At 33.8% G+C, this 21629-nt stretch overlaps 1 protein-coding gene across 2 annotated transcripts in view; it reads left to right on the forward strand.

Annotated features, from left to right (window-relative positions):
- TBC1D8B (TBC1 domain family member 8B) overlaps window positions 1-21358 on the forward strand; it is a 69727-nt gene extending 48369 nt beyond the window's left edge. Inside the window, exons 9-21 of one of the 2 annotated variants that reach the window (XM_019717708.3) lie at window positions 321-471; window positions 1892-2106; window positions 3786-3903; window positions 5121-5406; window positions 6225-6351; window positions 6880-6978; window positions 11486-11554; window positions 11720-11960; window positions 12718-12783; window positions 14585-14668; window positions 15698-15754; window positions 17172-17269; window positions 18787-21358. In XM_019717708.3, the coding sequence (XP_019573267.3) occupies window positions 321-471; window positions 1892-2106; window positions 3786-3903; window positions 5121-5406; window positions 6225-6351; window positions 6880-6978; window positions 11486-11554; window positions 11720-11960; window positions 12718-12783; window positions 14585-14668; window positions 15698-15754; window positions 17172-17269; window positions 18787-19182 (2007 nt within the window). In that variant the 3' untranslated portion in view covers window positions 19183-21358. The remainder of the gene's footprint in view (window positions 1-320; window positions 472-1891; window positions 2107-3785; window positions 3904-5120; window positions 5407-6224; window positions 6352-6879; window positions 6979-11485; window positions 11555-11719; window positions 11961-12717; window positions 12784-14584; window positions 14669-15697; window positions 15755-17171; window positions 17270-18786) is intronic. The other variant, XM_019717709.3, reaches the window with a different exon arrangement.
- The last annotated feature ends 271 nt before the right edge of the window (window positions 21359-21629 follow it).

Consider the following 21629-nt stretch of genomic DNA (forward strand, 5'->3'; position numbering starts at 1 on the left):
GGGAAGAATGATGGCTCAAAGCTTTACCTTCTAAGTGTAATGCTTTTTCCATTTTTATATGAGTTTAGCTAAGAATTAAAGTAGTACATTAAAGCTATTATGTTCACGTGGATTTAAAAGATTTTTGTGATGACAGTGGTCTAGTGTTAGCCCCTGGATACTGCTTTTGATCTTCTGTTCTTGATTTCCATAGGTATTGTGTCATGATGAAGACAGTTATCAAGTTATTTGAAAGAAGTTAATTTCTCATTATGTTTAGTTGCTTTGATTTTTATTTTATTTTTTATTTTATTTTACTTTATTTTATTTTTTGGTTGTAGTTAAAAGAAAAGATGAAGGAACAGTCATGGAACATCCTATTTGCAGAATGTGGACGTGGTGTTAGCATGTTTCGGACCAAAAAGACTCAAGATCTGGTTATAAGAGGGATTCCAGAGACCTTAAGAGGAGAGCTCTGGATGCTTTTTTCAGGTATTATATTTATTCACTTTATTTAACAGACATGAATTATGCCCCTTCTAGGAGTTATGTACCAAGCTAAATAAAAATATTTACAAAGATGGCTAGGACAAAGTCTTATTCATCATGAATCCAGACCAGTCAAAGAGGGTGCATTAGTTATGTGTACTTACCTATACGGGATTGGACAATTAAATTCGCGAACTTGTCAACATGTGCTTACGTTGGCAGCACTGTACAAACAGCTCAGTAAGGTTTCATAACCTTGGTATATCAGTGTCTCACAGCTGTGTTCGTGTCGATGTTTGGCGGTGTCTTGCTGAGTGGTGTTCATTATTGTTGCATGTTTTTGTATGCCATCGCAAGAATGTCTGAGCTTGAATTACAGCAAGGAACAAACATTAATTTTCTTGTTAAACTTCGGCAAGACTGGAGGTGATATCAGGGACATGCTAGTCCAAATTGATGGGGATGATGCCATGAAGAAAACAGCAGTATACAAATGGATTAAACGTTTTTCTGAGGGGACAGAACACATCACTGATGAAGAGAGGTCAGGGAAGCCAGTAAGGAGCAGAACTGACGATAACATTGCAAAAAGTCATCAAATTGTGCATCAAAATTGTTGGCTGACTGTGAGAAGCATAGTAGACCAAGTAAACATCGATAGAGAAACAGTTTGGAAAATCTTAACTGAAAATCTTGGCATGGGAAAGGTGTGTGCAAAAATGGTCCTGAAGGAGCTCTTGCATCACAACAATGCACCAGCTCACAGGGCACTGTCTGTGAGGGAGTTTTTACCCAGTAAACAAATAACTGTATTGGAACACCCTCTCTACTCACCTGATCTGGCCCCCAGTGACTTCTTTCTTTACCCAAAGATAAAGGAAATATTGAAAGGAAGACATTTTGATGACATTCAGGACAGCAAGGTAATATGATGACAGCTCCTATGGCCTTTCCAGAAAAAGAGTTCCAAAATTGTTTTGAAGGGTTCACTAGGTGCTGGCATTGGTGCATAGCTTCCCAAGGGGAGTACTTCGAAAGTGACCATAGTGATATTCAGCAGTGAGCTATGTAGCACGTTTTCCTAGGATGAGTTCGCGAACTTAATTGTCAGACTTCATCTATCCACTGAGCAGATTAATTTATCAGGCAAGACATAACTAATTGTTGGGGGTCAGATGTCTATCTCTAGTGTCAAAAGAAAGTTAAGGGGGAAAAAACAGTTCATGAAAATGTTATTCTGTTGGATAAAATTGGGGTCCTCATGTTACAGATTCTAGTGTGATGCTTTTTCTTTTGTTTGTGCTCACATACTACTTAAGCATAAAACTAAATTTAAAGGTATTCCAATCCTTTGTGTACATACACAAGTAGTAGCTTTATTATATTCTTCTTCTTCTGTATGTCAATGCAATCATCTTGACAGGTGCTGTTAATGACATGGCTGCTAATCCCGGCTATTATGCTGACGTGGTTGAGCAATCCTTAGGGACCTGTAACTTGGCTACTGAAGAAATTGAACGTGATTTGCGTCGCTCCCTGCCTGAGCACCCAGCCTTTCAGAGTGACACTGGCATATCTGCTCTGAGACGGGTACTCACTGCTTACGCATACAGGAATCCCAAAATTGGATACTGCCAGGTATGACTTCGTTATGAGTCCAACTGTGTCCTTATTCCAGGTGATACAATCACATCAAATCCAGCTCCACTAGCTTAAAAATTGTGATAATAATGACAAGCGGGTGGGCAGCAATTGATAGTGGATATTATTAATCTAAGTAGAACGGTAGTGGAAATACTTAGGAGAATTAATATTTCATTAATTCATTTTTCTTTTATATCTAGCATGTTTATTGAATTCCTGCTTTGTAAATTATATTGTGCTAGGTGCTGAAGAATATATCAAGATGAATCAGATAAGGGTCTTCACTTTAAAAATATATAGACTGGTAGGTACTGTGTTTCCCCGAAAATAAGACTTAGCCAGACAGTCAGCTCTAATGCGTCTTTTGGAGCAAAAATTAATATAAGACCTGGTATTATATTATATTATATTATATTATATTATATTATATTATATTATACCCAGTCTTATTTTACTATATAATATAAGACCTGGTCTCATATTAATTTTTGCTCCAAAAGATGCATTAGAGCTGATTGTCTGGCTAGGTCTTATTTTTGGGGAAACAGGATATTAAAACATTCATTGGCAAATGAAAAACAAATGAGGCAGATTATTAGAGAAATATAAAGTCCCATCAGGATTTATAATAGGGATAAATTATTTGCACTTGGAGGAATCAAAGAAGGCTTCATGGAAGAGAAAACATTTGTAGATTTTGCATATTTGTGGAATTTGTATGTATGGAAAAGGAATGAAAGAACATTCCAGGTGAAGAGATCAATGTAACCAAATACAGGTAGAGGTAGATGTGGAATGTATATAGGACCATGTTCTATTTAGTAGAAGTGTATGTATGGTTAATGAAGTGAAGTAGTTAGAGAAAAAAATCAATAAAGTAGATTGGGATAGGTCAGGAGTTTGAATTTTATTTTGTGGGCAGTAGCAGAATCACTGAAAAAAATCCTATATTAATTAGGGTATGCTGGACTGCTAACACAAATAATCTCAAACAGATAATAGCTCAAAACATAAAAGTTTACTTAAAAGAATAAACAAAGGAGAGCAAGTATTTAAGTCAGTAGGTAGCTCTCCTCTATGAGATTATTCAGGGACTTAGGCTAATAGCAGGCTCTGTCATCTTCAAAACATGGCTTCCAAGGTGCTCTTTCATTGCCATTACTACTCAGGGGCAGGAGGAGAGAGCGTGGAGAAACAGTTGGGGGAGATCTGATCACCTAGGCCTGGAAGCTGCACGCATCATTTCACCTACATATTACTGAAGGATCTTGGTTTCATGGCCACACTTATTCACATAGAAGTCTGCAAAATGTGTGGCTGAGCACACGTATGTGCAGATACCATGGAAGAAGGGGAGATGGATTGTGGTGAATAGCTAGCACTCTCTGCCACAGATTCATTTATAATGGGTGGGACACCCATAAGTGTTACATATCAGTCCTGTTTATTCATTGAAAGTTATTGATACACAAATATATGGTGATGGAAGAACTGACTGGGTGGTGAACATATACTGTGAGAAATCTATGTAACTTTACTAACAGTTGTCACCCCAATAAACTTTAATTAAAAAAAGAAAGTTATCGATACAGGGCTCTTTTTTTTGAAAAGCAGTTTAAGTGAATGGAGATATAAATGATGGTATTTATTTTTTATTTTTCTGTGAATTTTAGGCAATGAACATTTTGACCTCAGTGTTGCTTCTGTATGCAAAAGAGGAAGAAGCTTTTTGGCTTTTGGTTGCTGTGTGTGAACGAATGTTGCCTGATTATTTTAATCGTCGAATAATTGGTAAAAAAACAAAACAAAACAAAAAAACCCCACATAAACATATATAACTGTATTTCTTTTCCAAACAATTTATATGCCTGTTGTCTATCCAGTTACCTATCAAATGGAAGAACTGATCAATTAGGTTTTAAAATATACAAAATGCAAGCAATATCAAAATGTCACATTCACTGACATGCTCAAGAGAAGAGCTTTTTGTACTGAATAACAATTGGGAAAATTAATATGTTACTTTTTTAAAGACTAAAGTACCTGGCCTGTTTCTTAATAAAATAGAAATTCTAAGTTTATTATCTCCATATTGTTAAAACAGTGGTGATCTGAAGCATCGAGAGCTGCTGGAAATTTTTTAATAGTTTCTTGATGAGAGATAGATTTGAATCAGCTTAAAATCTCCAAATTTATATGACTTGTATAGATATTTTCAAAATTTGAAAGGGATCAAGTTGTTTCCTTAATTGTGTAATATTTTCTTCAGTCATCAAATATTTATAGATCTATGGTCACCTACCTTAAAATCATAGGTGGTCTCTCCTTTGTACCCTCATAAGCCTTCAGTATCATGGCTAGGATATTGATTGTATTGCCTTTCATTATAGGTGGGTATTTATCTTACATTCTACTAGATATTAAGCTTTTTGAAGATGAGACCATTTCAGTAATTGGTATATCTCTTATAACACGTGCAGGTTGATACACATAATAACAATTCAATAAATAATTGTTCAAATGAATTTTAATTGACTTTCTCAAGTGCTTCTTCATGCAAGACCCTCTGCTACCGTGATTCCCTGAAAATAAGACCTAGCCAGACCATCAGCTCTAATGCGTCTTTTGGAGCAAAAATTAATATAAGACCCAGTCTTATTTTAATATAATATAAGACCGGTTCTTATATAATATAAGACCAGGTATAATATAATGTAATGTAATATAATATAACATAATGTAATATAGTATCATATAATACCAGATCTTATATTAATTTTTGCTCCAAAAGACACATTAGAGCTGATGGTCCAGCTATGTCCTATTTTCGGGGAAACATGGTAGCAGATAAAGACATACATGAAACATAGAAAACGCACTGAAGAGGCTCATAATTTAAGGAAGAGAAATGAGATATATCAGCATACTATAGTAATAGAAGTGGGAAGTATCAGAAACAAGTCCTTTTGAAAGGTATTAATTTTTAAACTTCTTTTTATGTTCTCCAGGTGCCCTGGTGGATCAGGCCGTCTTTGAAGAACTTATTAGGGATCACCTTCCCCAGCTGACAGAACACATGACTGATATGACATTCTTTTCCTCAGTTTCTCTCTCATGGTTCCTCACACTTTTTATTAGCGTGCTACCTATTGAAAGTGCAGTAAATGTGGTGGACTGTTTTTTCTATGACGGAATAAAGGCCATTTTACAACTGGGATTGGCAATACTTGACTATAATTTAGACAAATTGCTGGCATGTAAAGATGATGCTGAAGCTGTGACAGCTTTAAACAGGTACCATAAGAACCATAATATTTAAATCCAAAGAGCCCTTTAGATATTATGTTGTTCAGTCCCCTTATTTTACAGATGAGGAAACTGAGCCCTAGAAACTTGAAACAATTTGCCCGAGGTCACAAAGCTAGTTGAATGAAAAAGCTAGGCCTAAGGCACTCCTCTGTTTTCAAATAGAATATAACAAAAGTAAATGCTTTTGAAGTAAACCACTGATATTGTTGTTTCATTATGCTGGAACTTTCATAGTCCCAGTTTGAGCTATAAAGTGTCTCTGTGTAAAAGTAATTTGAAGAGGGATGGATAGTTGCTAATATTTAATATCCAGTGGGGGAAATTGTTCTGGTTTTCAAGTGGTTTCAATCAGGTTGGCTGAGCTTTACTTATGAATATTTGATTGGGTAACTGTTACAATGGTACATAAAATCCCATGATGTACAGAATAAAATATAAATACCTCACTCTAGCATTTAGAACTCACTGTGTTAAAGCCTAGGAGTACCTATTCTTATTTTTCCTTACATGCCTCTACATACCCTATATTGCATCCTTACTGGGCTCTGTGCTATTTGCCTTAAACTGAATCTGTTTGTTTCCATCACACTTTCCTCCCTACCTCTGAAATAATTTCTTCACCATCCCATTCCCCACTCCCGTGTCTTACTAATTCCGTGTCATTTTCAAATTCCACTTCTTCATAAGACCTTCCTTAGTCCTCATAGTTGAAATTAACCTCTGACTAACTAGGGAGAAATTAGCTGTCATTTTCTCTGCGTTTTGCTTCCACTAATTCTTGTATTACTATCACTTTTGGATAGGTTCTTTGACAGTGTCACTAATAAGGATAGCCCATTGCCTTCAAGTGTTCAGCAAGGCTCAAATGTGAATGATGGAAAAAGTCATATTAGAGTGGATATTACAGATTTGATTAGAGAGTCAAATGAGGTAAGATTTTTAATACCTTAAATATAATTGCATAGCATGTTTAAAATAATCAATACTATAGTTATGTCTCTAGTGGTATATTAAGGGTAAGATACTAAGGCAAGTAAAGATATCATTTAAAATACGATTCACTTTAAAAATGAGTTCTGTGAACTGTTCCTAGGTTATATAGCTTCCTCTGCTTCCATTTGCTTTTCATTAAATGATATTAGATTCTCTTACTTTCACAAATAATGACCACTTTTAACTATCACTATGTAAAAAGGTGAAAATTATTCTCTCCTTAGGGACTAAGAATTTTACCAATGATCTTGTACTTAGCCTAGACACATAGTAGATGGAATGCTCTCAGTGAATATGTGGAAAAACAAATGTGGGAGGTGAAAATTTGCATAATCACTGAACAAGTTAGGAAAATAGCTCAAAATAGAACCAAGGCCTCTGAGAATTGAATCTGATGAAATTCAGTTGTAAGAGAAGTGACTGTTGATTATGAATGTGTATCCACTGAAACCATATTTCTTACAGAAATATGGTAATATTTGTTGTGAAGATATATACAGCATGCGCTGTCGAAATAGGTTGTTTGTGATACAGACCCTAGAGGAAACAACAAAACAGAATGTGGTGAGTATTCACTCAATGGGGGAAACCCAGTTGGAGTAACATTTTTTTCTTCTACTTCCCTTAAAATATTATCATTCTATGTAAAGAAAATGAAAATAACTAAACTTTTGAGCTAGATTCTTGCCACAATTTAGCTTACTATAAATTTTTTGAGAGGAAATAAGTTATTTTCTTCTGATTGAATTATGCTGGTTTCTCCAATATGTTTTGTATTATTTGACCTTCAATAGTGAATGTTATGATGCACCCACTTAAGCATAACATATTTGTGATGTGCGCCATCAATAAGAACAGCAGACCTACATAGTAGTCAATGTTGGTAATACATATTATTATCCTAAGATACCTAAGGTAAAGTGAGAAAGGTAGAAAACAGTGTGTTTGAAATTCTCTCCTTGTTAATATTTGGATGGCTACATAAGAAGCTTTTAATATTGGTTACCTCTGATGAATAGAATTAACAGATTGCTATCAGAATAGGGAGAGTTTTACTTTGCTGTATATGTATCCTTCTGTACTGTTTGAGCTTTTATCATAAGTATATGTATTGCTTTTGTAAACCTACTTGTTTAAAAGCCAAGTCCTCAGAGGTACAAATCTGGGAAAGTTAACATTTCTGAAGATTCCGGGTTTAGATTTCAATTAAATCACTGATGTTGCTGTAATATAATTATAATAGCATAGAGCCTCCTTGTTTTAGTTTTTATAAATTAACTTTAAAAATAATACTGAAGTAATATATGTTCATTGTAAATTATTCAAACATTATAGAAATGTAAAACAGTAAATGTTCCCTACCCCAGGAGTAACCAATATTAAAATGACTTGGCAGATAACCTTCCACATCTTTTTCTGTGGATCTATAGACATAAATGTGTGTGTGTGTGTGTGTGTGTGTGTGTGTGCGCGCGCTTGTGTGGTAGGGGGTGGTAATACAGTTTGTTAAATGAGATCATACCAGTCATTTTGTTCTGCAGCTTACTTTTTTCTTATTAAATTTATTGGGGTGACAATAATTAGTAAAATTACATAGTTTTCAAGTGTACACTTATATAATACATCATCTATATATCACATTGTGTGTTCACCACCCAGAGTCAGTTCTCCTTCCATCATGATATATTTGATCCCATTTACCCTCATCTACCAATCCCCTTCCCCCTTCCCGTCTGGTAACCACTAAACTGTTGTCTGTGTCAATGAGTTGTTTGTTTGCTTGTCTTGATCCTTTGTTGTTTTCAGTTTTATATCCCACATATGAGTGAAGTCATATGGTTCTTGACATTTTCTGCAGTTTACTTTTTTTCAGTCAAAAAATATATGGTCATTGTATATCAGTACATACATAGCTACCTCACTTTCCTTAATGTACTGAATGGTATACCATAGTATGGATATGCTGTACTTTATTTAACTATATATGTGGATATACATTTAGTATGACATTTTTTGCTCTTATAATACCTTATCTAAACATCCTCGCATATCTATTATTACACATTTATAATTTCTGTAAGGTGGATTACTGGAAGTGGAAGCTGGGTCAAAGGGTTTACCCATTTTAAAATGACAGGTCCTGCCAAATTGTCCTCCAAAGGATTTGTACCAAATATAATCCCACCAACAGTGTGTAATGATTCCCCTTTTCCCACACTCCCACTAACATCAGATATTAAAATTTTTTTTTAATTTTTTTTAAATTTTATTTTATTAAATTTATTGGGGTGACAATTGTTAGTAAAATTACATAGATTTCAGGTGTACAACTCTGTATTACATCATCTATAAATCCCATTGTGTGTTCATCACCCAGAGTCAGTTCTCCTTCCATCACCATATATTCGATCCCCCTTACCCTCATCTCCCACCCCCCACCCCCCACCCCCCTTACCCTCTGGTAACCACTAAACTATTGTCTGTGTCTATGAGTTTCTGTTTCTCATTTGTTTGTCTTGTTCTTTTGTTGTTTTTAATTTGCACCAATTTGATAGATTAAAAAATAAAATTGTACTTTTTATTTCACTGATCACATAGCTTCTTTCATTTCTTAATTGCTTATTTATAGGCTTTGCCCATTTTTCTGTGAGGTTGTCTTTATCTTATTGATTTGTAGGAACTCTTTATATATTAGTGGTATTCTTTATCAGTTATATTTGTGACTAATATTTCCCTTTAATCTTTTTTTTTTTAATTTTCTTTAGGGTATGTTTCAGAGTATACAAGTTTCAAATTTTTACATAGTTCAATCTTTTATTTTTTGCATGTTGTGTTGGTTTTATGTCAAACTTAGCAAGTGGCCTTTCCTATTTAAAATTGTATAATTTGTAAACATACTTTGTCATATTGGCTTATGGTACTGGTATTGCTTTGATTTTTTAAAAAACATTTAGCTCTGTAATACACGTAAAGTATCTTTTGTTTACAATGTGAGGTAGGACTCGAATGGTATTTCTTTTCCAACTGAAACAACCCATTGTTTAAATGCCATTTATTGAGTAGTCCATTCCTACTGTACTGTACTGTAATCTGCCTTTTTCATGTGCTAAATACTTATATACATACATGGGTTTATGCCTGGAGTCTCTTTTTTTCCTGCAACAGCACCATACTGTTTTAACTAGTATGGCTTTATAGTCCATTTTGAAATCTGGTGAGGTTTTTAAAAAGTTTTTAATATCCATTTTAATGATGTCTTTTTAAAGGTTCTTTAGTAAGTATTTATAGTTCTCATATATGGGTCTTACACATTTCTCGTTGGGTTTATCTACTGGTATGCATTTGAGGTTTTGTTGCTAATATGAATGAGATCATTTTTTCCTTTACATTTTCTAATTTGTTTATCGCTGTGTATGTAAAAGCTATGGATTTGCATATGTTGTTTATTAAGTGGCTGTGTAACTGACTCTCATTAGTTCTAATATTTTTTGGTTTAATTTCTCAAATTTTTTGAATAGGCAAGCATATCATGTCTAGTCTTAGAGTTTTGACCTTTCCTGATATTCATACATTTTTTAGGTTGGGTTTTTTGTTGTTGTTGTTTGTGTGTGTGTGTGTGAGTGTGTGTTACTATATTGGGTATCATCTTTAGAGAAGAATTAAATAATAGCAGTGAGAGTAGACTTTCTTACTGCTGAATTTCATAGGAATGCCTCTAGCATTTTATTGTTAAATGTGATGTTTGCTGTTGATTTCTAAAGGATGTCCTTTGTCAGATTGAGGAGTTTCATTCAGTTTCTAGGTTAAAAGATTTTGGTATTTCAAAAATCAGTATTGACTGTTAACTTTGATCAAGTGACTTTTCCATACCTTGAGATTATGTATTTTTCTACTTTATTAATGGAGTAAATTATATTAAAGAACTCCTAATATTAGACTTCTGTTGGATCTTGAATGAATCCTATTTGGTCACGTTGTTGATAATTTTGGTAGTTTAGCTAGGTTCTATACATTTATGTTAAAGTGACATTGGCGTACTTTTCTCTTTGTGTGTGTGTGCTAACTTTAGTTTTCATCTAAGAGTTGTACTCTCGTCTTAGAATGAATTTTGGAATAAGTCACATTTTTCTATATTCTGCAATAGATTAGATCACATAGGAATTATCTGTTACCTGAAAATTTGAAGAAATGAGCCTGTAAAACTACCTGTATCTGCTACCTTTTGATGGGAGGCAGGTCTTTGATTACCTTTTTAACTCTGTCTATTCAGAGTTTCCTATTCCTGAGTTAATTTTGATCATTTATATTTTCCTACAGAATTATCCGTTTCATATAAAGATTATGGAATTCATTCAACAGATATTTAATACCACCTTCTGTGTGCTGGACACTTTTAATAACCCCTGTATCTATGTTTATATTATCATTTTCCTTCTCAAAGATATTTATTTGTACTTTTATCCCACTTGCCAGGTATTTGTCTATTTTACTTGTTTTTTTCCATTAACCAGTTATTGAGCCTACTGGTTTTTTTTTATTTCCCCTTTCATTAATTTTAGCCTTTTTACCCTCACTTTTAAATTTCTTAAATACCAAAATCATTGTACCGTTATACTTATTTTTCATGGGGTACGTTAAAGTTATATTTTTTCTAAGCTTGTTACTTCTTGGATTACGTTTTTTTGGCCCAGAGAGGGACTGTACATCTCCCAATACCTTTGAAGTGTTCAGTGACAACCCCTCGTGGTGAATTAACAAATTGCTTATGTGGCAAGTGAGGAACATACGGAATGAGACTTCGAATACTGTTGCTTATATTTATAGACATTAAGTGGCTGTCCTTCGGCAGTGATTCTGGTATGAAAAGATGAAGGTCAAAGTACATAATAGTAGAATTCAACTGTAGTCTATATACTACCTTTATAAAGGGCAAAATAGGTTCATTTACTTTTCTTGTTCCTTTTTAAAGTTAGAATAAAAATATTCTGGTAGAGGGAGATTTCTAAATGGATTCAAAGATAATTTATATACTGAAGTGTTAAATTCTAAATTGATTTTAATCTTTTTAAAGTTGCGTGTTGTATCTCAAGATGTGAAATTGAGCCTTCATGAATTGGATGAACTTTATGTCATCTTTAAGGTATTCTTTTTCTTTAAATAAAAAACAATATTCTTTTAGTAGAATTTTATCACAGTCATGCTTAAATATCTCATCTTTAATTAATTTAATATACATGTTTAAAAGAAAGTTAGGAAATTACTTTTTCTGATTTAATGACTCTCCTTTTTTGTTTGTTTTTAATAGAAAGAGCTGTTTTTTACTTATTACTGGTGTTTGAGTTATCCAATATTAAAGCACCATGACCCCAGTCTGCCATATTTGGAACAGTATCAGATTGACTGCCAGCAATTCAGAGTGTTGTATCACTTGTTGAGTCCCTGGGCTCATTCTGCGAACAGAGACTCATTAGCTTTATGGACATTCAGATTGTTGGATGAAAACTCGGACTGCCTTATAAACTTCAAAGAATTCTCCTCTGCAATTGGTAGGATGGTGTCCAATAATTTTCTTTTTTAAAGCAAGCATAAAGGTACCCCTAGAAATACTTAGTACTGCCTATTATTGCAGATTTGGTCAGATTTTTATCATCCTGAGTTACATTGTGTCCAGCGTTAGCAATAACTGGACAGTTTATGTGTTTGTTGCTAAACCTAAGTATATTGGTCTCATTTTGCCCCTACCTTTCCAGAAAAGCAAGATGTTAAATATGGATGTTTTAACGGTTAACATGAAGAAAGAGGATGTCCCAATTTTCCCACACCCAGGCAAATGGATATACTTCAGGAGGATATCCCCCTCAGTAAAAATCCAACTGCATAGCCTAGGAAAGTGATAGAGGAATATCCAACAAACATGTTGTGCTTGTAGATGGGCCACCAGTTCTGTCATTCCTTTCTTTTCCAGACACCCCAGCATGCTTTCTTACCAGGGACTGCCCCTTGAAGAGGAGTTTTCTCCTCAAATGAGGCATAAGGTTGCATTCAAAAGAAAAAAGAAATCTGCGGTTGGGGAAAGGGAGATCAACAGAAGAGCATTTTATCCCTCTGATAAAGGGTGTTTTGCTTATACACTAGAAGATAATCTGGCTAACTGGGTGGTTGTTTAACTGTTAGCTTAAGTAACAAAAGGTTTCTGAATTCTAATTCCTGGTTGATATCCGCACCTTAATTAATCTGTGTTGCCGGAACTGATTGAATGTTCTTTGGGTATGTGACTATTCTCTATTGAATTTTATTGAACAGACATAATGTATAATGGAAGTTTTACTGAGAAGCTTAAGCTGCTTTTTAAGCTGCATATTCCTCCAGGTAAGAGTTTAACAGTCTTTAATGATGTACAGGAGTTGATTCCATTTTAAGAAATATAATTACAGATATAATTCCATTTTAACAAATAGCATAATTTTCTTTTTTTCTTCTTAATCCCTTCACCTTTTCACCTAACCCCCCAACCCCTCCTCCCAGCTGGCAGCCATCAGTTTGTTCTCTGTATCTATGTGTCTGTTTCTGTTTTGTTTGTTCATTTTGTTCTTTAGGTTCTACATATAAGTGAGGTCATAGGGTATTTGTCTTTCTTGGTCTGACTTATTTCACTTAGCATAGTAACATAATCTTCAGTATGACATGAGGTTGTTCCCTTATTGTGGCCTATGAATCGTACTACCAGTACTTTTGCTGATGTATAGGTACAGTGAAATCTATGGAAGAGAGTTTGTGTAACAGAGGGGTTCACAGCTTTCCTTCCTGATAGTGGTCAATCAATTTAGTGATCAATCGTTTGTATATAAGAGCTATGTATCATTTAAATATTGGTATACTGTTGAATTTTTATTGTTGTTGTTGTCATTAGAGAGTAGAATTTAACTTTAGACAAACTGCCAAACTTGTGAAACACTACAAATTGTTCAGAAAAAATGAGACCAGGCAGCAGGGATAGTAAACATTTGGAAAAGGAAACAAAATAAAAGCTACCATTTGTTCAGCACCAGCTCTGTCAAGGCATTTACTTCACATGCATTCTTTTTTTTTTTTTTTTGAATATTTATGAATTTATTTATTTGAGCCAAACTGATGACATATGCTGGGGAGCAAGATCTCAAATGCTCCCTGCTTCACATGCACTCTTATATTTAGTCCTTACAATATCCCTGAAAGGTGGTATTATCCTTCCAGTTTAGACAATAAAAAAAACTAAGTGTCAGAAATATTAAATTGTTTGCCGAAGATCACACAGCTAATAAATTGCATAGTTGGGATTCAAACTGAGGTCTGACTCCAAAGCTCAGGTTTCCTTTTATTCTACCACGCTGCCTCAGTGTTGCCACACCATTCCGTTTACTTAAGTGTTTCCCACTCACCTTAAGAGGCTGCCTTTTCCAGGCCTGATCCATATTTTTGGAAAACAGTCTTGGGCTTTAAACTAAAGGAACATTGCAAAAGTACCTTCTAGCTTAGATAAAGCAATTCACAAAAACAAACAGCTTTGTGTAAAGCTACACCTGGGCTCTCTTTTAAGAGTGTTCCCAGGATAGCCAGGAACCATTCTTTACCAGACGAAAAATGTAAAAGCCATCTTTAACTCTTCACACTCTCAGATCACAAACACAGCATTAAAAAACAAAAGACAAACAACCTAGTAATTTAATTATGAAGGCCTTTTCATTGTCAACTCAAATTGCTATTAAAAAGTCTAATATTGTCATGGAATGAATATGCTTTCAGTCAAAGAATCAAAAATAGAAAAAGAAACCACTACGTATTTGTTAGAGCACTCAACTTCATGTTTTTTTCTTATTATTGAAGATGTTTTTAAATGACTGAAGTCACATTTTCAGAGATTTCCAAATGCCAGATTTTCTTATTTCAATTTGTAATGGCTCTCAGAAACCTATTAAAAAGCAAGTAGGAGAAATAATGGAACTCAACGTGATCAGTATTTTTGTTATTTGCTATACAGTAAAGTAGTACCACTTCCACATTTCTTAATGTGTCTTTCGTTTTCAGAAACCCTTTGTTTAACTCTCTGCCCCCAGATTTACTTGACCTATTACAGGGCCTATGTCTGTCCCTCATTGTTAGTAAATGTGATATGTGGGTTATCTGTTTTCAGCTTATACTGAGGTGAAATCTAAGGACACTTCAAAAGGAGATGAACTTTCTGAGGAAGAATTACTTTATCTCAGTCAGCTCCATGGTAAATATCTGTTCAAAAATGTATCTGTTTTGATGATTAGTCACTCATAGAGATCTTCCTGGCTTAAATATTCTTTACCCAGCTACCTCTAGTAAAATTTGTGTTAATCAGACCTTGTTTCTTCTGTGCTACCAGAGCACTTAGCACAGTACTAAATGCATGGTAAATACGCCATAAATATTTGATTGACTAAACTGCATTTTGGGTTTTGATGTATAGAAATTTTTGTTTGCTGGAGAATTAGAAAGAAAATGCATTTTGTTCCTACTTATGTTGCAGAAATTTCTAAAATGTATCAGATCATTTTCATGCCTTGTTAAAAATGCAACGAAGACAATGGAATCTTTGATAATTAAAGGTCATAGCTGTTATTCAAACAGTGAATACTTATTATACATTACTGTAGGTGTAAGAGACAGGGATGAGTCTGTCTCCAGGACATAATTTGGAAGTGTTATGAACTTATTTTTGTGTCCTTTGTTTCTTTTCCATGAATATGAATGTCTTATAGAGAGGCAAGTCCTGACTAATATATGTTTATGGATACTTATGTTAGTGTTTGAACAGTGAGTTTGACGAGACCTTACAGATCATCTAGTCAACACTTAATTATATAGATGAGGACACTGAGGCCCAGGAAGGAGTATAGGATTTCACGGTGAGTTATTGCCACGGTCAGGACTATTAGCACAGTCTTCTGGCTTCCAGTATGTTTTTTTTTTCCCTAATAGTGAAAGTAATACAATTTAATTTGAGGAAAGTCACCAAGAAGGAAATACCACGCAGAAATAAATACTTAATATTTGGTATACTTCCCTCTAGGATTTTTTTCCCTGTGGATGTTCTTTTTACTATGAAAGTTCTTCAGTACTTTGTCTTCTAATGACAGGAGGTCACATCAACTAAAATTTGTTTGCTGAATTAAAGAAAAGAACATGTACTTATAAGTCTTTATATCAAAACTTATTTTACTTTCCAAAGGTATTTGTTAAATATTTTACAAAATGCAGTTGTCCTCTTTTCCTCTAGTTTCCAATCTTGAAAATGAGAAGGAAGCAGAAGCAGTAAAAAACAGCCCTGAAAAAGGTACTGTGATCTAGAAATATTTAGTTTATGAAGTTACTGTTTTTGTAAATATTAACTACACACAGGGGAAAAGCAGATTCCCTTAAAAGGCTATTGATTTGTTCTGAAAGCTTTTTCAGTTCCTTCATGTTAGTTTAACAATTTATTCTTTCTTATCTTGGTACTTAAGTCTCAGAAGTTATAAAACTATAATAGTAAATGACCCATAATTGCTTAATTTTATTCTTTAAAGGTAATTATTTTTAATTGCAAAAGTAATAGGTAATCCTTGTAAAAGAAATTTAAACAGTACAGAAGTTTTCATACCCCCACCAATACCACCCTAAAGTAAATGTGAAAACATTTTGGTTTATATCCTTTCCAGACCTATTTATACACAAGCATATATAGACATCTCTCTTTTTTTAAAAAAAGAAACATTCCGTAAATACTGTTCTACAATTTGCTTTTTTTGATTTTGCGATATATCATGGACAACTCACTCAGCCGTTTGCTTGAAACTAAAGGAACATTACAGAAGTACATTTTAGCTTAATACAGTTGGGTCTATCTTATTCTTTTTAATGGTTGCAGTTTTCCATTGTTTGGTTGTACCATAATTTATTTTCATAATAGCCTAATACCGATGGACATTTAAGTTGTTTCTAATGATTTATGTTGCAAACTATGGTGCAACAAACTTTTTTATGCTTAAATTTTAGCATACTTTTATACATATTTCTTTAGGATGGGGTAAATTCATAGAGGTATGTGAATTCTGAGTCACCAACAATATACACATTTAATATTTTAATAGAGGCTGTCAAATTGCTCTCGAAAAGTCCATCATTTTATGTTTTTGAGTAACAGTTACAAAATAACTGCTGAAGATCTCTTTATTTATGACAACTTACCCAGGTTGTTCAGTACCCCCATCTAATTGTCTAAGGAATCTTAAATTATTATTAATAAAGTCACATTAATATCATCTTGATTAAACTCTTCAAAGGAATGAATGAATAAGTAGTGTCTTGAATTTTTGAGAAAGAGCCAGCATAGACCACTTCAGTATTTGCATATTAAGAACATCATGTAGAAGCTATTTTAAACTTAGTAGTATGTATGAGAATGTCTGCATGAAATTTGCATGATCAATCCAGGGTGCACTGTTTAATCAAAAATGCATCCTTCTCAATCTCTCCTCACATCTTCCCTAGTCCCCAGCCTTCCCAAAGTAAAAGTTTTAGTTTAGTGGAAATGGCGAAGCATCCTGAGAACCAGTAGGTGAAATAAAAGGTAAATTCAGATCATTTCCTGAATTCAAAATGGTAGACTCTTGTAACTCAATGAAATGTCTTTCAATTACAACTATTCTTTTTGAGTTTGGGGAAATACAGTGAGCTGTTTATTATGGAATGGTTTTGTTCCCTTCATTCAGGCAAAGGAAAAGCTGATATTCAAGCATATCTAAGTCAGTGGCAAGATGAGCTTTCCAAAAAAGAAGAAAACATTAAAGATTTACCAAGAATGAATCAGGTATAGTACTTTCAAAGAAAAGATTCTAGGTTCTTGTTTTTTATTTTTATGAATGTGGGTGTATACAACTCTAAAATAATTAACATGCTATTACAAAAATAGTTAAGTAATCTATGTATCATCTCTGTAAGTTTTACATGAGCACAGAAGAGGGAGATCAAATATTTTTAACACTGAAATGCATCTAGTGTTTCAGTGTTGTTCCTCTGCTGTGACAACATTTGTACCTATAGAAAGGATGGATATATATCGGGGTGCCAAAAAAATGTAAACACATTTTAAGAGATCTCATACATTTTTTGGCACCCTCTGTGTGTGTGTGTGTGTATTTCAGTGTTTTCTATTTCCAGCTTTATTAGAAATGTACATTTATTCAGTAAAACCTTTTTAGTGCCTACTAGATGACACACCCAGTGCTAGTTACTAGGAATAAGAAGTTACTGAAATAGGTCATACCCTGGTTCCTAAGCATGTGTTCGAACCTGCTCAAACTATACTAATGACTAGTACTGACAAAATTCTAAACCTGTCTCTTTCTTACACAGTATTCAGTTGGTCTTTATTCTTTTTTTTTTTTTTTACTGAAAATCTGTTGGTATAGATACTAAGGATTCCCAGAACTTTACCAAAATGAGAACTATCAAATAGCTTAGTATTTCTCAGTAGAATAGGTAATTTGGTAGTTAAATAAGTACTTTTTAAAATGAATCAATAAGGTGTATTCTAAAATTTTTATAAATAGTACTACAGACTAAAGAAAAAAAGAAATAAAACTTGTAAGTTTGTACAATATATTTTTATGAAGTATGTCCTTTCGTATTTGCTTTGTATTTACAGATAAACTTTTCTGGTAGGATTGACTTACAGGACTCTTGTGTTGGAATCTTTTTTTTTTTTAAGTGACAGATATCTTCTAGGAATGTCTATGGATTATCCACTGGAAATTAGCAAACAATCCAGTTTATTTCTGCACATGGGCCTCACCTCAGCCTTTATAAAGAGAAACATGTCCAAATGGGCCCAGCCCCTTGGAGCTACCTTGTACTACTAGATAGTTCCCAAAACATTCTTCCCTAAATTTAAGTCATCCCTGTTGAGCTGCCGGCTCTAGCCCTTTGAGAAGATCAAGGGGATCTCATCTTAATCCTTTCATTAAGATTGGTTAATGAATGAATGATCTAATGTAGGGAAAAATGGGACTTTACCTAATTAAAAGTACCACCTAACACTGAAGGAATGCTGTCAGGTAAACTGTCCAGAAGTTATTAAATATGTAATATATGTATATAATATACTGCTTTTAGGCAACAAATGAGATGACTTAAATGGAATTTTCTTCCATGGTTGATACTCATCTTTCTAGAACCAAGGTTTATTGAGGATTTATCAGTTCTTGTAACTTCTGTGGTGAAGGTTAAGTAGTACAAATTCTAAATAGGAGACTATTCACTTCTAAGTTCTCTTTATATTTGCTAAATCTAATATCAAATGTGATATTTCTAACTTGTGTCTTCTAGTCACAATTTATTCAGTTTTCAAAGACCCTTTATAACTTATTTCATGGGGACCGTGAAGAAGAGTCATTATATCAAGCCATTGCTGTTGTGACCAGCCTTTTGCTCAGGATGGAAGAAGTTGGAAGGAAACTACATAGCCCTATATCATCAGCCAAAGGATTCTCTGGTACAGTTCGTGCCTCTAGAGGAGCCAGTGAGGAGAAAGCAGAGAGCAGCTTGGAGAAAGATCCCTCCTTGCTCAGGGAAGAACCTCAGTGGTCATTTGCATTTGAACAGATTCTTGCATCTTTGTTGAATGAACCAGCATTGGTGAAGTTTTTTGAGAAACCCACAGATGTAGAAGCCAAACTAGAAAATGCAAAAATCTCTCAGTTAAGCTCTAGAACCAAGATGTAAATCTCTTAACAGGAATTGCCTATCAGACAAGTTTACTAAGATTCCTGTAGCTGTCAGCTTAATTCCTGGGAGTAGAAATCAGGGATTTATCTTGTTACCAATGTGCTCAAAGGTTTAAAAAAGTTATTTGGAAGAACAGTGATTCATTCCTTTGCGGTAATCTCTAATTTTGATATTCTCCAATACCAGTGTACTTTTTATTTTATATTTCACATGATATGCAATATCAGGGGACTATGTTAAATGGTACCACCAGAGGGCGCCATCATATCGCTTTAGTAAGAAGTTACTTGTTTGTGCTGCTATTTACATATGAATTGACCAATAATTTTGAAAATGTGTGTTATGTTTGAGTATTAGTGATGATGATATGTCATATTGATAAATGCTACTTTCCAAATTGCCTCAGTCTTATTAGAATGCTTTAGAAAACCAGGCTCTTGGATTTATAGTCTTAATTATCTACAATATTACCATATGGGGGGGACTCATTTTCAAGTTACCTAACTGAAATAGTATTAACTTTTTAAAATTAATCTCATTCGGTCCTCTAATAATATTTTTTTTCGTAACTTTGGAATTCTCCCTACCTGAGCAGTTCAGAAGCTGCTGACTCACTCTTCTAACTGCTACTGATAAAAACAAAGCAAGAACTCAAAACTCTGGCAGGGCTAATATAAGGGAAAACAATATTAGATTTAGATTTAAGCAGGATAAAGCCAGCCTTTTCAGAAGGATTAAGAAGCTATTCAATTAACTGTATAGGTCTCATGAAACTGAGAAATTACTTGAAATGCTTCGGAGCACTGTGGTTTCTGGCATTTGTCTCAGAATAGCCTGTGACTGCTTTGGTTCTAGCTTTAGATTTTGGATTTTCACCAGTTATATTTTAAGTTACGTTAGATAGACTGAATTATTGTATTAGTCTCGCAAGTTCATAAAGTATACTTGTCTATAATGATTGTTAAGGTAATGTATAGAATTGCTGGTATCTGTCTAAAAAGTTCTGACTGTCTGATTTAGATGTATAATTTCTATGTACTTTATGCTGCTTATATATTAGTTATTACCATTACAATGAAAGTCCATGTAGAAATAATAAGGTTTGTTAGCACTTTAAAAAAAAAAGCAAATCACACACCTGTCTAACCTTCTGCGCTGTTTCTGACAAGAGCAATTTATTAATCAATTGATTTCAGAATTGTGGGGAGAAATCCATTGCAGCTTCTTTCTTCACAAAAGACTTTGGTTTTAATCCCATTGACTTTTTGGATGTGAAACAGAGAAAGGGTAGACATCCTTTAGAGTGACCCAACAAGTCTCCCTTTCTGGAAAGAAATTGGTATACGAGTGGTCTGCCTTTGGCAAAACTCCACTGTGAACAAGGCCTAACACAGAGGGCTTTGTCACCATAGAATATGTTCTTTTCAGAGAGACTCAAGATTTTATAAGTAGACCCTTTCAAAATGTCATGAATTGGGCTCAGCCAAGCATTTACTAGTAGTGTCTTTAAAATGATTTGCTCAACCTTGTCTTTTCAAGGAAAATACCACTTAAAGAGATAGTTGGTAAATAAGCATCTATTCCTTTTCTCAGAAATGATTTGCCAAAACATGTGCACATTTTGGAGTTAATAGTTTATATGTAAACTACCACATATCTACTATTATGCAATGATTGATAAATTAGACTGCAGTAGCTCTAAGAAAGACACAAGGCTCTGTGCTCATGTACAAAGGCACTATTGCACATACTTTGTTGACTATTTTGTCAATTGTATTTACAGAAAAGATTCTTAAGAGCATATGTTATTAATATTTAGTATGATTTTAAAGTCATAGTATTGAAGATTACCTAAGTACTGTAGTCTAGATTAATTATAATTGAATACTTAAAGAGATTTTTTAGTTGCAAAAAGATTATACATACAAGTTAAAGAGATAAACATTTATTTTCTGAGTCTGCAGGAGAAATAAGCTAAACACGTAATTTTATAGTTGCTACCTTTTTAAGCAAATGGGTTCTTAATATTAAAAATCTTATCTGTGTCAACTTGAACCAGTACATTATACCTTATACATTAAATTAAATATGTTATAAGGTGGCTTTACTTGTCTTTATAAAACTACATGTTGTAAATCTATTATAATAAACGTGAAAAATGGTTTACATATTACTATTTGTTACGATAAACTTTTATTTACACTTAACTCAGTTATCACTTGAGGACTTCCGTCTTATGTTAGTTAAGATTCAGTTGCAGAGAACAGAATTCACTCTAATTAGTTTAGTCAGGAAAAGATGTATTACCAGACATTAAGTGGCTTACAGAATTATCAAGAGGACTGACTCTAAATTGAGCTTTCAAGAACAACTTCCAAAGCTACACCACAGAACCAGGTCACCAAGGGAGTTGCTAATTCTTCTACAATTAGGAAACTGCTACT

The sequence above is a fragment of the Rhinolophus sinicus genome, chromosome 18 (genome assembly GCF_057876585.1).
Source record: "Rhinolophus sinicus isolate RSI-liver-muscle chromosome 18, RSI-T2T, whole genome shotgun sequence".
NCBI classification, from domain to species: Eukaryota; Metazoa; Chordata; class Mammalia; order Chiroptera; family Rhinolophidae; genus Rhinolophus; species Rhinolophus sinicus.